This window comes from Nothoprocta perdicaria, unplaced genomic scaffold (genome assembly GCF_003342845.1).
Source record: "Nothoprocta perdicaria isolate Ctin4 unplaced genomic scaffold, notPer1 scaffold_113, whole genome shotgun sequence".
Lineage (NCBI taxonomy): Eukaryota > Metazoa > Chordata > Aves > Tinamiformes > Tinamidae > Nothoprocta > Nothoprocta perdicaria.
The window spans coordinates 976,510-993,142 of record NW_020454239.1 but is presented as its reverse complement, the minus strand read 5'-3'; the positions used below and the strand labels follow the sequence as shown (position 1 = coordinate 993,142).

At 37.8% G+C, this 16,633-nt stretch overlaps 1 protein-coding gene across 2 annotated transcripts in view; it reads left to right on the top strand.

Moving 5' to 3' along the window:
• The window catches only part of OTUD7A (OTU deubiquitinase 7A), a 43,699-nt gene that overhangs the window by 12,761 nt on the left and 14,305 nt on the right, over positions 1-16,633 (top strand). The window contains exons 2-6 of one of the 2 annotated variants that reach the window (XM_026052531.1): positions 1,904-2,086; positions 3,824-4,042; positions 11,318-11,419; positions 12,969-13,096; positions 13,538-13,650. In XM_026052531.1, the coding sequence (XP_025908316.1) occupies positions 1,904-2,086; positions 3,824-4,042; positions 11,318-11,419; positions 12,969-13,096; positions 13,538-13,650 (745 nt within the window). Of the gene's footprint in view, positions 1-1,903; positions 2,087-3,823; positions 4,043-10,693; positions 10,750-11,317; positions 11,420-12,968; positions 13,097-13,537; positions 13,651-16,633 lie in introns of those variants that run through there. The other variant, XM_026052521.1, reaches the window with a different exon arrangement.

Genomic DNA, 16,633 nt, shown 5'->3' with positions numbered 1-16,633 from the left:
CACATCACTGAAAGAGTGTTGTACATTAATGTTCTGAAGTTCTTCAGGAAGTGCAACATTCCTGCTAAGTATTGCCTCAGATAGTTCAGTGCAACCGTGTAGATAGCAGCCTTTTTTGAAAACATATGCTGAATTTATGTTGTTGCTTCCTATTTCAGTTAAACTTTTGATGTGATTATAACAGTAAAAAGACTTTAWAAATGCTTTGTAATATTATTAGCTTCTTCTTTATGTGAGCAAAGGAGTTATACTGTACTGCTAAATGAACTAAATGGAAAAAAGGCTACTCTTCTGGAATTTCTGGAAAAAATGCTCAGGRAAGACTGTGAAAGTCTTATGTAGTTAGTGGGGTCTTTTTTTCTTACTATTACATATTTATAATATGCCAATTGAAAGGAAATACTTCAAGGATGCTAAGAAATCTGTGCGTTTTAACTTAACAGGATTGTTTTGAAAATAGCATATGAATGTGTTAGCGTTTTGTCTTGTTAATTTTTTTGAGCCTGTCAAGAGCCATTTGTCTAACTGTACAAAGCAGACTTCCTTATCTTCAGACGTTAGTCCTCTGTCATTGCTGGTCGTAACAGCATGATGGAACGGTAGCTCAGAGGTAAAACTTCTTTTGGAGGATTCTACATTGGTAGATCTCATGAGCAGCTCCACTGGATTTGGACCTGCATTGACCGAATCCTCCCTCTGCATGTTTTGTTAGAAATGTTGTCCTATATTATCTGCTTTCTAAAAGACTTTGAGAATCTCTGTAAGAGCATATTYTTTCTGTTGTATAACATAAAGTGACCTAAAGTATTAAGCATTTGCATTCAAGCTGCCCTGGGAAAAGCAAGATAAGGAAGTTGGTCTCTTGTGCTGTAGCACTAAGGATCATGCCTTTCCAGCGCTGCTGCTATTATCTATCTATTCTTACCCGACTGTACAGATGGGAAGTATTACTGTCTCTTGTTATTTTGTGGGATTTAGTGTTTATCTTGAATCCCAGTTCTTTGGGTGATCTGGGATCAAAGCAAGAACAGAGCAAGGGAAGTCCTGACTCGCTTCTATGATCAGATGCCTAGATCTGTGAATGGAGGGGTGAGCTGGGGATGCTGTTTAATTCAGCCTTAGGAAGATGTTTTGTGCTGTCTGCTATAGAATTCTGATATCCAAGTTAGGTCGTAATGGGCTGAATAGGTAGACAAGTGGATRGATAAATAACTGTTGGGGTCTTGAGTTGAGAGGGTAGTGGTTAGTGGATTGCATACTTAGAAGCTGGTAATGAATAGGCAAAGAGCAGCTCTACTCCAAACAGTTGCAATCAGGGGTCTGCCTGATTGTCCCTCAGGGCTTTGCCCCTCTTTAAAGTCTCCAAAAAGCTCTCATCAGGTTTGTACATGACACTGAACGGGGGAACCTCCTCAGCACTGCCAGGTGCCTCCTATCGGGGCCCAAGAGCTGGGGAACGCCAGGTTTATTGGAGTATTTTATAATCTTGTTACTTCAGTGTTCCCTAACTTAATGTGGCTTAGTCTTCACTAGTCATGTATCAGGAWTAAAATAATAAAAAGCAGAGTGTTATTTTTATAGATATAAGATTGCCTTGGAATGCAGGAAGCATCTCTATTATATGTGTCAAGTTAATACTAAACAATATTAACAGTAGAATTTCATTTAGGAAAAGGTAAGAAGATTTGTTGGGATTAACTGTGAAATTGAAGTCAAGATAATTTTAACAGATGATTTTAAATAAACAATGTTAAATCCTACTTAAGTTGCCTATGCTGAGTATTTCAGTCTCTTCCACGGAGATTTTATTTTCTTCAGTTATAGAGACAAACCTGTCTGTTAATGGCAAAGAATAACTGTTCACTTGCAGACACGAGTCCAACATCCCTCTGGCTTTTGGCAGGCAAAAACTGGGACTTGTCRGCAGCGCTGAGCGACTATGAGCAGCTGCGGCAGGTGCAGCCGGGCGGGCTCCCGCGCGTGCTCGCCGAGGGCCCGCGCTGCCCGCAGCACGAGGCCCCGCAGCCGCCGCAGGTGACGAAGGCCGAGCGACCCTGCCTGCAGCGGCAGGACGACGTTGCTCAAGGTGAGGGCTCCTCCCCGGCGCCTCAACCGCTTCTGTGTCTACTGGGCTCCCCAGGGAGCTGCGGCTCCATCGCCCGTGGCATGGGCTATGTGTAGCTTTTGCCCTCCTGCACCCTGCATTTCACCTGTTTCAGCTGCTGTGAGCTTTGCTTTAGCTTTGCATGTGTTCTTTTGATTCCCTTTAACATGTGATTGCAGTGTGAAAATAGGTTGTCCTGGAGAAGTCCTGTGGTGCTCGTAGAAGCAATTAGTTGAGGGTAGCACAGGATCTGTGTGTGTGGAGATTTGCATGCTTTGTAAGACTAAACAACACGCATCTAAATGATAACGTGTATGTCAATAACACTTAGCTTTAAAAATGGGTTAATTTTATCGTTCTTCGGAAGAACCCCCCACACACACAGTCAAATTTATATTTCAAGGACTGAAATCTGAAGAAGAGGAATGAGTCAGCTGCCTTTAGCAGTTGGCTTCCACTAGGAGATACTAAGCAGTAGGACTTTTTTTTTTTTTTTTTTTTTTTTTTTTTTTTTTTGTTTTTTTTTTTTTGTATTCAGACCTTTTATAAGCTTAGCTTCAGACCAGTGTCTGTCTCGGGCTATTGGAATACATTTTTTTTATTTTATTTTAGCAAGAAAGAGTGGTTTGCACTGAAATAAATCCCCATGCATGACAGTTTCTCAGCTAGAGAGCTAATAGCCCCAGCTTGGCGATTCCGGCAGGGTTTTCTTTGTGGTTTTTAGAAGGACCAGAAGGACTTGCCTCTCCCTGATGGCTGTTGCCTTCTACTAAACAGGAAATGGCATTTTGGACATTTAAATACCTAGAGACTACTAACCTCCTGCRTGGGTCTGTTTTCTGTTATCAGTTTGCTGATTTGCTGTTTTATTCTGATATTTATTTCGTTTCTTTACCCAAGAATGCCAGACTGTTTGATGTCTTTCAACTACAGAAGTAGTATCTTTCTTGCTAATTTTTCTGTTTTCCTGTTACTGTTGAAGTTCTTTTGGAGATCAGAACTGAGACCATAAAATAAAAAGAAATATCATGATATTATTACTAATGGTTTTTTTTTCATATTCCAATACTTATTTTGTTTTAACGACCTTACTGACCATTCAGCAGACAGTTTTTTCACTGTGGTGTGTAAATCAATGCCCAGATCTGTTCTAACACTTGCAGTGCTCATAAATAATTCACTTTAAAAGGCCTTTAGTGTGCCTTRCATGGCATTCATCCATGGAGAGTTTCAGTACAGACTTGCAGTATAGTAAGATGTTGTTCTGCACGATGTTCTTTGGCTTAGGATTTTAAAATAAATGTGGGCAAAAACTGAGTCTGCCTTAAATTAACCAAGTAAAGTCACTTTTGGGTAGATCATTCTGAGTTTCAGGTAGTGTGAAACGCTTATTGTGAAGTAATTGCCAAATACTGTTTTTTTTTTGAACCACAAGTCAGCTAAAGTTTAGCATTTGAAGCATTTGTTCATTAGCATGTCTGCCAGTAAGAGTTTCATCCAATGCATTTTGGAAACATAACTTTCTAAATATGTTTTTAAAGAAATCCGTTCTTTCATGTGTCCTTAATTGTTTATCTACTTTGGTAGAAGCAGAGTGAATTTATCTGTTAGATGCCCCACTTGTCTCCATTTTCCTCCTCTTAACTGGTAGAACTTTTTGACTTAAATGTTGACTGGCCTATAGTCTAATAGTCTATAATGTTTCTGTTTTTTCTACAGAAAAGCGACTTTCTAGAGGTATCTCTCATGCCAGCTCAGCCATAGTCTCTCTTGCTCGATCACATGTAGCAAATGAATGCAACAATGAGCAGTTTCCTTTGGAGATGCCCGTCTACACATTCCAACTACCTGATCTTAGTGTGTACAGTGAAGATTTCAGAAGCTTCATTGAACGTGACTTAATTGAGCAGGCAACAATGGTGGCTTTGGAGCAAGCAGGTAGGTAAATACTTCAGGTATCAGCAGCTCAGCAATCTGGTGTTTGATTTGACATTCTTTAATCACACTTCATTTCTAGAATTCGTGCACCATGCGTGGGAAAACAAATGCTTGGGGGTAAAAGCAAATATGCTCTTTGCAGCATGACACAGAGCCTGATGTTCTATTTCTTTTAAAACTTTATAGCGAAAAGTGACATGTTTGCTTAGGGGAAAAAAGGAATGGAAGGAGGGAGGAAGAAAAGGGAACAGATAGGGAAGTCATGCAATAGAAAAAGATCTGAGTCTGTATTCAGGGTGTTGATCTGAAGAGAGAGAAGTGTGTCACCAGGGTTGGAAACAGCAGTTCTGTGAGATCCGAATAATAAGTAATGGAAAATACTTGCAAGCTGTAGGTCTGCAGTGGGATGATTTTTTGGTTTAAAATAGTAAACAGCCTTCTGCATATTGTAATGACTGTGGACTGAAGGGGAGATGCCTGCTGATCCCCATTTCCTCCCACCACGTCTTTTCTGAATTAAATGACTGGGCTGCTTATGAAGTAAACTGTGAATAGCTGTAGTTTTGAGGCAAGTTAGCACCAATGCTGGCTCTACACCAGCACATTAACCCCATTCCATCTATCTCGTTCTGTTCCATAATTCAGACTTGGAAACTCTCCTTCCTTCTCCTAGCATGCAAGGTGAACCAATGCTGGGATTCCAATTGCGTCATACCCATCTAAAGGAGCTTTGTTTTTTGGGTCAATGCGTCTGCCTCAATCCCTACAGCATCTCTGTACATCTAAGAGTCCCTGTGTCCAAGCCTGGTAATACAAAGGAGCTGCAAAGCAGATTTCTTTTACATAATCCAGCAGTGACTTTGGCTGCTTTGTGTTACTGGCTATATTGGCCTGTGTAATGCTGTGTATTCATCCAAGGCTTCATTCTCAAAACYCCGTGCATACTTATTCTCTCTGTTCCCACTGCTGAAGTGCTGCTTTATCAGGGCATGCAGTCCCAGGGTACAGGTAGGACCTGAGCAAAACTGGGTCACTACCATATGTCATAACCTGTTCATTTTTTGACTTTGGTAAGTAATGTATTTGAAAAGCAGGAGATACTTGGATAATAGTGTCACACAGTATGTGCTTTAAAATGAAGCAGTGTTCAGCAGACTTTTTTCTGGAAAATAGAGAAAAAAAAAAAGGGGGGGCGGGGAGAAGAAAAAGCTACTGGCACAAAAAAAAAAATGCTACCAAGCAGAAAATGCATCTAATGTCATTAAAAAGCATCTAACACGGGGCAGGAAAAAGCAGAAGATGCTCTTTCCTCCATCTGCTCAACCGAACATGCCTGATTCCATAGGGCTATCAGAAAATACACAGTTAAAACAACATTCTTTTCCCTAAGTGCTGTAGTGAATTTGCAACACTGACAGTCACTTACACAGAAGTACAGGCAAAGAGGATCATAGTGGATTTCTGACCTTAAAAATGTAGAGCTGACATCATCTTCTGACATTCRTCCAGAACTGGCTGGCTTTGAACTTGAAACAGGGCTGCTAAAACTACTGAAAATTTTCTGCCTCTGAGTATTCCTCTTTCAGATCTCTTTGCAAATTAGAATAAATAATTTACTCTTTTCTTCAAGTTACTTTAATTAGGGCAATAACTTGGCTTGCACTAAGAAGTCTTTCTGTTTCTCTTATAAAATATGTAAGTGGCAAAATCAATAACTGTTTTCATCCTAATGCTGGTTAGCGCTCAATGAAGACTGTCRGTCCTCCCATTATTGGCCTTGTGATGAGAGCAAGAGTGTTTCCTACCCGGAGCCTCCTGCGTCCTGAAAAGGAGGGGAGTGAGAATTTGAAGGTGTAGTGCTTCTGATGACAAATATTCTTTTAGGCTAGGTCAGCTTGGTGTTCTCGTGTAAGTTTTCGGCTCAAATAAACTGGACTGTCCTCATAAGCAGGTTTTTGCTTCAATAATGTTGAACAGCCCAAACGGTAATTTTAAGAAAATCATTTAGGATTTCCTGTAAACTGACCTTTTGGCTGTCTTTGCTAAGGACATGCAAATACTCTTTCTGGTTTCTTTTTCTTTTCTCTGATTATTATAGACATACTGTTGCCTGAAATGATAGCAAATGAATATGAAGTCAGCCCTATACATCTTGTTGCCTCTAACCAAAAGAGGGCCCAGAGTGACTGTGCTTTGATCAATGACATCAAAATGATGTGATAAGGGAGCGTTTCCTGCCCCCAAAAATCTAAAGCTTATGAAAAAACAAAACAAAAAGAACAGGACAGTAGCTTCTGTACCTGAGGCTGGGGGTGATGTTAATGGAAAAGTGTATTTGAATTTTGGTTTAATGRCATGAATTACAAGAAAAAATATATAGGCAAGAAGAGAAACTTTTTTAGGGAAAGAGCAGCTTACTACTCACAAAATGTTGATTGGGGGAGCAAAATGAACATTAATAGGCTGCAGCACGTGTTCTTTAAAGTGCCTACGTGAGCTGGATGTCTATAAAAGCCTGTAAAATTGTAAATATGCTCTTCACTTGCTAAGGCGCTTGCTCTCATTACATCGGTATGTGAAAGGATATTTGGGTTATATCCTAGATGTGCAGAAACCTAGAGCAAAATTCTTGCTGCACACAATGCTGCAAGGTGTGTGAAAGGAAAGCCCTGAATAAGGCACTGCTCTTTACTCACTCTCCACTACTGGAATGCAACTTTTATGCTATATATCGTGGCTTTTTGAATATTGTATTAGGATTCATGATGCACTTGAAGAAGGGATTAAGACTCAATATTCAGTTGTTCCTATCCAACTTGGCCGAATCATATATTATGTATGCCCTCTTGTTTTATGACCTTTCTGTTTTGATTTGCATTCTGGTCAGTGGCTTCTGTGACAGTGTCAGGGTTGCTTATGCATCAGACTAGAAGAGAAGCATTGATTTGATTGCTCAGTTTTACTTATTTTTTCATGTGTGACTCAATATTGCATTTCAAGGACAGAAGTAAATGATGAATATCCTTGAAGAAACTACTGGGAAGCTGATTTTATCCACCCAGATTAAAGCAGGGAGAGATCTTTTGGAAGATCTTTTATTTGAAGGACAGAAACTGTATTGATGGATGCTTTATTTATATTAAAAAGTTACCAGTCCAGGAATGATTAAAACACAAATGTTGTAAAAAAACCGCTCTTGTATTTTGTTTCATGTCAGTACTTATAAACAAAAATTGATGAGACTAAATCCAAAAATAAATAAGACCTTTTAGATAGTCATGTAAGAAACAAAACAGATGCAGAAACTCTGTATCTTCTAAATGGTTGAAGTTGCTCTGCYGATATCTGGCTTCAAGGTTCCTGCACGCAGTACGAGCGTGTGACTAGCTGGGAATGTGTTGTGTGATGCCCTGCTCTGCTGCTGTAACTGCCTCTGCTGCACGGAGCCGCGCGGTAACGCTGAGCAGTTACTGCTGTTGTGGGACAAGAAAAAGCCTGTGGATGTTTAGAGGGAACCATGGCTTCTGAGAATAAATGAGGTGTCCAGCATCAAACTTSCTTTGCAAATTGAAAGCACTGCTTTGTGATTTGCTTATTTTGGGGAGTGTGAGGTTGTGGATGTTTTTGTTCAAGAAATGAGAGATTGTAGCTTCATATCGTAAGGAAACCGAGTTTTCTGTCACCAAGCTGCTCTTAGGATGCCATTGTACCCCTGCACAGGGAACTGCTTGTTTTCCTTGCTGAGAGGTCTGCTSCAGCAGTGCTTTTGAGATATAGACCTGAGACTGGTTTCTGTAGCTGTATGAGGCAGAATATTGGAGTRAGGAGGATGTTCAAGACAATCCCAGTCAATCCGAGGTCAAGCTGTACAGACTGTGACAAGACACTTGACACATTTGTTGACAAAGACCTTTATGTGCCTTTGGTTTTCTTTGAAAGTGGATTCTGTTTTTCTGCAAGAAGTCTGCCTTTTTTTCCTTACGGCGTTTCCCCTCAGGCACTGTCTGCTTGTCTTTGATGCGCTGACACGCTGTTTAGCCTTGCATGCAAACTCAGTGACACTCAAGTGTCCAGAGCTTGGGAGGGCTCATCCTGGGCGGGACCTCCTTTTGCCCTGTCAAGAAAAAGAGTCAAGTTTCTGATCATTATGTACTTGCAAGCTTTTGGTTGTTAATTCCACAAAGAAACAAGGCTGTCTTATCTGTTAGTAAACTAAATTAAACCAGGAAAAATAAACTACGTGCTGAGAAAAGGAAGAAGGGATGGAAGATACATGCAGAGGTTCTATAGAGCTTCTTCAGTCTTATATAAGGCAGTGTTGGCTTTGAATTAGTTTGGCTTTTATATGTACCAACATATAAACATTTGCAAACATTTGGACAATAAATATGGACCTTAGTAAACTGAAAGCAGCACTTTGATGGGATAGTCAGAAGCCATGGTAAATCCTGATGCCTGTTTTATCTTTTTACTTTACTATTAATGGAATTTAGCTTAGAGGACATCATGCTGAAGGCATCCTCAACCGTGTGTGTGTGTGTGTGTGTGTGAAAGGCATCAGGGTTAATCCCGAAAGCCAAACCAGGACCCTGTTAATACTTGAACTAAATTTTCTGTTCTTTGCTGTCTTTCTTTTAAGTTATTCAGGTCATGTAGCTCCCTGTAATTCTCTTTGGCAGTTTCCTATGGTAAGTCATGGAGCAGGAAGTGATGTGCCTGTGGCTTAAAATAAAACATACAGGCTTAGAAAAATATTATTTAAACATTTCTAGTGACTATTCACAATACTGCAGAATTATAAACTTTTTAGGGAAAGCCATGTTTTAAAATATGCAGCGAAGTTTCTTTTTTATAATACTGATCTTTTTCAGCCCAGCAGTTGCTGAAGACCTCTTATGCAAGTGGTTGCAGTGGGTTTACAAGAAGGCAGCTGTTGATGTTTGCATCTTTTGGGGGAGTTATCAGATATTTTATCATAAAATGGCATTGAGCAGAAGTGTAAGAAAGCATCTTTGTCTGCTATTCCAAGCTTTAAATACTTTCACTGGATTTTCACTGTACTTTGTATAATATTCTACCCCACTTCTCTCCCTCCCCCCCCACTGTATTTCCTTTTTTCTCCCCCCTACTTTAAATACATGCACACATACATATACATATGTGTCTCTGTATATAAATGTACACTGTGTAGAGGAGAACTAGCACAACATGGGAATACAGAAGTAATTGACTGCAGTATTTTCGGTCGTGGAGGTACAAGATTCTGTTGACAGTTACTTTTGAATGTGCACCCAAAATCTAAGTATCTTGCAAAGAAAGAGCAGTGCCATGTGTTGGATTATGCATTGCTAGACTGCAAATCTGAATAGGGCTTTTAATCTTGATATACAATTTAGATCAAATTGGATGGTAYTAGAATATGACATTAATTCTCAGAGTGATTTTACTCTAAAAGAACAGATTAGTATTTTAAGATTAAATAAATGTAGTGAGAAGGTAAACAGCAAAATTATGGCAACGAGTGAAGAGTGAGAGGGAGAAGTCAGTTGAGTCTCAAAAATATTGTCTTTTAAGACGGGTAGAAATGAGCTGAAATGCAACTGTTTTCATGTTGGGCCTCATTTGAGCTCCACTTTGCTCTTGATTCCTAAAGGGATTTGCTATAGCTGCTTCAGTGTTTGTCTCTTTTGGGTTTCGTAGTTGTGCTTTATGTGGTACCTCAGTTTAACTGCTTACTGAATATGATATCACCAAAATTATTCTGCAAGAGACAGGTGGCAAGTTGTTATTTCACAGCCCACAGACACGGTAGATGCTAAAAATGGTAACTTGTTATTTCAGATTTATCGTTCCCAAAGGCAGTCCAATAACACTTTAAATTAAGCTTCTCTAATGCACATTAAATTTAGAATTTAATAATGCTAGTCTGAGATTTTAGGCATTTACAAACTAGCAGCTGAAATCATATGAGTATTACCTAGAGTGTTTAGTAATTGATCTGAAATGCATTTTTACCTTTATAGTGCAGTAGCTCTCAACCTAAATTAAATTTAATGACACAGTTTTTGTTGAGCACTGTGTTCTGAGGCAAGCAGTGAGGGGCACATGTTGAAGTACCTTTTTGGCATGTTATGTACTACCTGTACAACAACAACAAAAAAAAAAATTAACAGATGAAAGTTTTTTTTCATTGCCTTAAACTTATCATTTCTATTTTGGGGGCTTAACCATAAGCCATATATAGTTACTGTATCTTCTCAGCTAGCAAATTAAGGAATTGGGGAAGAAAAAAGAGTACAAACACAAAGTTGAGTCACCATAGTCTGCCTATTGCATTATTTACTGAATCAATTGCACATTACTTAAAGCTTTCCAAAAAGACTCAGGAAATATACCAGCTGTACTAATTATTTTAATCACTTGCTTCTCCTTGTCCTCAAAGGTGTTATATAATTAGTCACATTTTCTTTCTTCGTGTTATAAAAACTCACATAATCAGTGAACCAAGCCTAGGCTTTCCACTAAGCTACCACAGTGCAATTCATGAGCTAGGAATGATGTACTCGGTTTTGTCTTTGACATTGATACTCTTCATGCCTTTGTTTGCTTCATCCAGATACCTCTGAATATTTGTACTCTTGTCAGTCTGTTTCATCATCCATCTCTGTTGTATAATCTCTAAAATAGACTTCATAGAGCAAGGATGGGTAAGTGATCTTGTAACTGATGTTCTCAAATGAAGAATCTACATGCTGTCCTAGACCTTGGGCTGTCCATGTGGCCTCACCTTTAGTTCTTCTGTGGTGGTGTAGCTGTTGATTTCAGTAGACCTAAGCATGACTTACACCAAACGGGAAAAGAATCAGCACTAGAACAATCCATGCGACTGAAACAATAGTACTCCTAAATAACACACACGCAATACTTGTCTTCTGAGACTTGATTGCCATGATATAATCTGTGATCTATGTATAGGATGCTGATGGACATTGTTTTTGGAAACTGATACCCAGCCTCAAAAGGGGATTTAGACAATGAAATCCCTGGAAATCTCTTACTGAGTGAAGTATTTGAGAATGGAAGTTGCAAATTAATTAAAGATTCTCTCATCTTATCTACCTTTCTATTCCTTTTTAGTTTCTACTTCTAACATTACATTTGAGTTTATTTGGCAGAAAGGACTTTTACAGYTAACCTTCAACATTATTCATCATCACATATGCCTGTACTTTTTTAGCATCCGCTCAGMCATTTTAATGTGTGCTTTCCTTTCAGGACGACTGAATTGGTGGTCCACGGTGTGCACAAGTTGCAAACGTCTTCTTCCCTTGGCTACAACAGGTGATGGAAACTGCCTCTTGCATGCTGCCTCTTTAGGTAAGGGAGAATCTGTACAAAAGTCTTTTACCAATGATATTTATTCTTCCTTATCCCTGCAAAAAGCTCAAGCACACGACATACAAAGACTTTCATCAAAACCCCAGTTCTAGAGCAGTATATCCTTCAACTTTAGCTTACAGAAGTGTTTGCTGTAGGCATATTTGAGGAATGAAGCTGCATGGCTTATTTATTTATTTATTTATTTATTTATTTATTTTTTCCCTCCAGTATCTGGAACAGTATCATAACACTTTCATCATAGATGACGGTGATTCACGTTTTCCACACTGAACCCAATCTAATAGTACTGGTACAGGTGCAGCTTTGGTGCTGCTGATAAGATTTCCTATCTTGGGGTTGAAAAATTACATTCATTCTCCTCTGCATTTATTAAACAATGGTCCTACTATCCTGTGTATCTTGAAGAACACAGTATCTTGAAGAACACAGTACGTTCTTACTGTTTCTGTTGACTCTTTGGAGATCTTAATTACATGGGAGACAGATTTTGAGGGGAATTAAAAATACATTCCAGTTTTTTAATAAAATACTTTTGAAGGCTTCCTTCAAATGCTATCAAATAAATAAAAATCCCTGAAGCTGAAAATTTGTAACAAGTCTTTCCCTGTTATAAGTAATTTGAGGAAATTCCTTTTTCGATTATTATTGCTAAAATCTTGCACTAGTAAAGCTCCTAAAGATTTTTTTTTAAATATTGAGATTTTTAATCATTGGAAGAGACATTTTTTGGAAAAAGTAACAAGAAAAACATTTCATTGTTTCTAAGAGCCCTTTTATCTATGTCCCCTCTGTTTTCACCTTCAAGGAATTTTGTTATTTACAGCAAATGCTTCAAGTATTTTGACTTTAAAGTTTGAAATAAACATATTAACTGACAGCAGCTGACAATATAATAACTGAAACGTGGCTGCCTATAGGCACACGTCCTGCTGAGGGCTTTACTCTCTTTTATCATAGGGTACATTTTTCAAGTACACGAAGACATTTTATTATCTTAAAAGGATCTTGAAAGCCTGTGGCTGCTTGTATTTTTAGACTTCTACTCGTCATGAATGCTCATCTCTTTACTAGCATACAGAAGCAGAAGAAAGTCATTAAGCTGTGTAAGACCAGTCTTATGAATGTCTGTGTCATCATTTGAGATACAGTTGTCATTAGCATTCCAGTGTCCATGCTGGTAATTCCAGCTAAACCTTTGTATTCAATATTCCATTACTTACAGCAAAGTTGAAGTTGCAAGGTGAAAGTTGCAAGCTGAAACAACTCAAGTCTTAAGTCCTTAATCAATCTTTAAAATTTGCAATCCATCTTTAAAGTTTGTTAGAATTCCTTTTTCACTAGCTTATCTATATTGACTGTTTCATTAGGAAACCTCAAAAATGGATGAATTGTTTGCTACTAAGAGAAGTCTTAAATAATGAATACACCATGCTGTTTTTGCTTTAAAACAGTATTAGTTGTATTGATACTGCTTCTATTTCACTGTAGCTTTGTTAAAATTGAGTGTCGTCTTGTGCTGCTTTAGGGATGTGGGGATTTCACGATCGGGACCTTGTCTTGCGTAAAGCGCTCTACACTATGATGAGAACTGGAGCTGAAAGGGAAGCCCTGAAAAGAAGATGGAGGTGGCAACAGACTCAACAGAATAAGGAGGTCAGTGCAGCCTGAAGATAGGCTTGTTAACATCATATAGGGTCAAGAGCATTCTTGTGAAGTTTGGTATGGAAGTTCTAATTGCTACCTTATTTTCTGTATTTCAGTCCTTCATTTGAAAGGAGATAATTGCATTTAGAATTTGAGTATTCAAATGCAAATGTATTTTTGTCATTGTGGGCAGAAATGTGCAGTTTCATATCTACAAAGTTCTATGATGGTTTGGAACCAGTGGAATTTTTCAGTCTCCAAAACTAAATGTAGAAGAGATGATCTAGATGATGACGACTGTATAGACAGGATGAACATAGAACCACTAATAGTCCAAAATATGTCATGTTTGAAGTGCAAAATATATTACTTAGTTCTAAATGCTACTGCAGAATGCTMGTTACATTTTGGAGCAGCATAATTTTAAAGGTATTTCCTTATCTCTCTTAGTCGGGCTTAGTATATACAGAGGAAGAATGGGAACGGGAATGGAATGAACTGCTCAAGCTGGCATCAAGCGAACCTCGCACACACTTCAGCAAAAACGGAGGCACTGGTGGCGGGTGAGTTTGGTGTATAATACAAGCTGCTGGATTTTGCTCTTAGTAGGAAAACTAAACAGTGTAATGTCCTCAAATTAATGAAGATACTGGTAGTGTTGACAAACTGCCTTTTCAATCAGTTGGTTTTTTTTGATGGTGGTTGATTTTTTGTTTGTTTGTTTTTTTGTGCATGGTACAATATAACTCTCTACCATTGCTTGTGGTAAGTAAAGTGACAAAATGGAGCTCAGAACACAATGAGAGTAAAAAAACTTCTGTTTTCTTCAAAAATATATTACATTGCTTTCTCCTTTAAAACCTTTGGCCATGCAAAGGACCAGACRCAACAACTTTTTTTGCAAATTGTCAGTCACAATATGCATCTCATTTTTATGTACTTCAAAACTTAAGGATTTCTTTTTTCACTTTTAATTTTCTACTCTGTTTCAAGATGCTTTACYGTAAATAATGCTTTAGTGTTTTAATGCAATTCAATTAAATTCATATTTCTATTAAATTTGACCATTTACCACCAGTCTTTCATAACCTCCCTGTTTCTGTCTGATTTTGCATGTTTCACAGTCCGTAGGTTCTGTGTGTTCCAATTAGAGGTGTCCTAATATGGAGATTTTGCATTTGCTAGCCAATCATTTGTCTTTAACTTTAGTTCTCAGGTACTTTAGAGGATCATACTGTTAAATATGGGATTCATTTCTTATTTTTAATGTTTTCATCATAGTTTGCATGGGAATGAAGTCAGGTTAAAATGACAACAGTTAATTTTTCAAGTTAAAATGTTCGTTTTTAGCTGAATAGCGAAAGCAAAGAGGAATTGCCARGAAGCTTGAGCACCTGAAAACATGAATGTGTAAACCTCACTGCAGTTATTGCAAAGAATAGTGATGTAATGAATTGCTTTCTCACTGTAAACGAATYTAAAATTCAAAGTAATAGAACACTTGACAAGGAAAAGGGAAAAATAATATTTTCTTTATGGCATTTGCTATTTAGGTACAGTATTAAGAAAGTTTGCAAATCTTTACATTATACATGAGGCTTTCTCCTTTGGTGTCAAAACTAACTAGAGCATCAAAGTTGCATCTGCCTCAAAAGAATTTGGTGACAACAGATTTGGAATTATGCAGCCTCGTTCACCTGCAGGCTCCTTGTGTGTATTTTTGAGAGTGAGGTGCTTGTAAAGGAGATGGGCAATTGTCACAGAATCTAAGAGTTTTTATTTTTTGAGAACCTTCCCTTTTTGAGAGCTAGAAGTCAGAGGCAAAGATGAAGGGAAGTCAAAGATGAAGGGAACAGAAAAATCTTGTTATAAAGTTCTGATTTCCAGCATGTGGAATCCTTCAAGCAGTTTAAACAGGCTAACTTTGAAGCAAAGTCTTATTTTGAAACTGGTCACATCTTTTGCACATCTTTTTCATATAAAAACACTTTTGGATTATCTTATTTCATTTATCAAAGGCAAGGCTAAATTAAAACAAGTGCTTTGAAAAAGGAAAATATCTTGCACCCTTTCTTTTTGTTAAAAACTTGGCTACTGCAGTCCCACTAACGGGACAAAATTACAAGCCCTTCCTTCATCTTGCAGACTATATTCAGTCAAAAATTTCAAAGCCTGTTCTATTGGTAGTTGATTATCACTGTTGTTACTCCACTTCTTGGAAAGCAACTAGGGCTTAAAGCTAAATGTTGTGTAGAGTCCTGGCAGCAGCTAAGACAGATTTTGGATGTGGCTGCCGTTCTTGCTTGTATTAACTGGGAGCTCCCAGGTAGCTGCCTCATATTCTTCATACAGTTGGCAGGACCTTATTAAGGCAAGTAATTTGAGAAAGGTAAGAAGGGTGGGAGGACTATTGCAATCTTTGCTTGAGTCATTGGGGTTATATTTAAGGCAGCAAAAACTGAGCAATTAAATAGGAAGTAGCTTTCAAATGTGTCTAGCTTRGGAGGTTTCAGACTGAGTTATATATTTGGAATATTTCAATATAAAATCCGAACTGAAATGTGCTTACTGCTATTCCTCTAAATCTGGGAAATGCAGGAAAAAGCACTCTCACACGTTGTTACATAAGAGAGGAATGTGGTTCACTTAAGACATTGCTTAAAAAATGTGTGTTTTTTTAGTTGTTTTTTTTTGTTGTGCTTGTCTATTACAGGAGTGCTGTTCCATTTAACTATTTCAGTGTAATTATAAGGACACTGATAGCAAAAGGTTCACTAAAGCAAATAGTACATCTTTTCTACATTAGCTAAAGTGTCAGGTAGATATCTTTCTGGTTTATTTTTCAATTAAAATCTATGCTGAAGCCTGATGTAACTTGGGAATACTGTTATAGTGGYGGTTTATCTAAGCTACTTTAGGTCTTCAATTTTATCCCTTGAAAATTGCTTCTTATATATAGTTTGTTTCTCAGTGATTAAAAAGTATTGATATTTTTAAAGAAAAAATAAAAATAGGAACTTGAAAMACTTGTATCCTGAATTTACTGTGGTCAGTGCAGTGTATCATTTTTTTCTGAGGAGGAGGAAATCGTGCCACTGTTGTGTAGTTACATATTTAAGGGAAATGTCACATATACTGTTATATTTTTAGATTTTAATATTTAAAATGTAACTTTACATGAACAGAGGGGTTARTTTCTATTTATTTCTTCGAAGTTATATTGACAAAATGAACTTGGCCACAGTTATCACAGACATTTTCTTGGGCTTAAAAAAGGACCATGAAAAAAAGCAGAACAAGTGGGCAAAAGGACCTGGCAGGTTTATATGACTATTAATGATTGTATTTTTCATTCTCATGAACCTATGCAAAATTTCATACTGAATATTTAGAAATGATAGTGAAATACCACAACATTGTCTAGATACGTTATGGGCAATAGTGAAACAAAATTGAATGCTACARACAAGAAATGGAAAGCAGATGTGATAGAGAAGAGAGGCATTGAAGTGTGCAAATGTGACTGTTAATACTGAACCGAGCAAT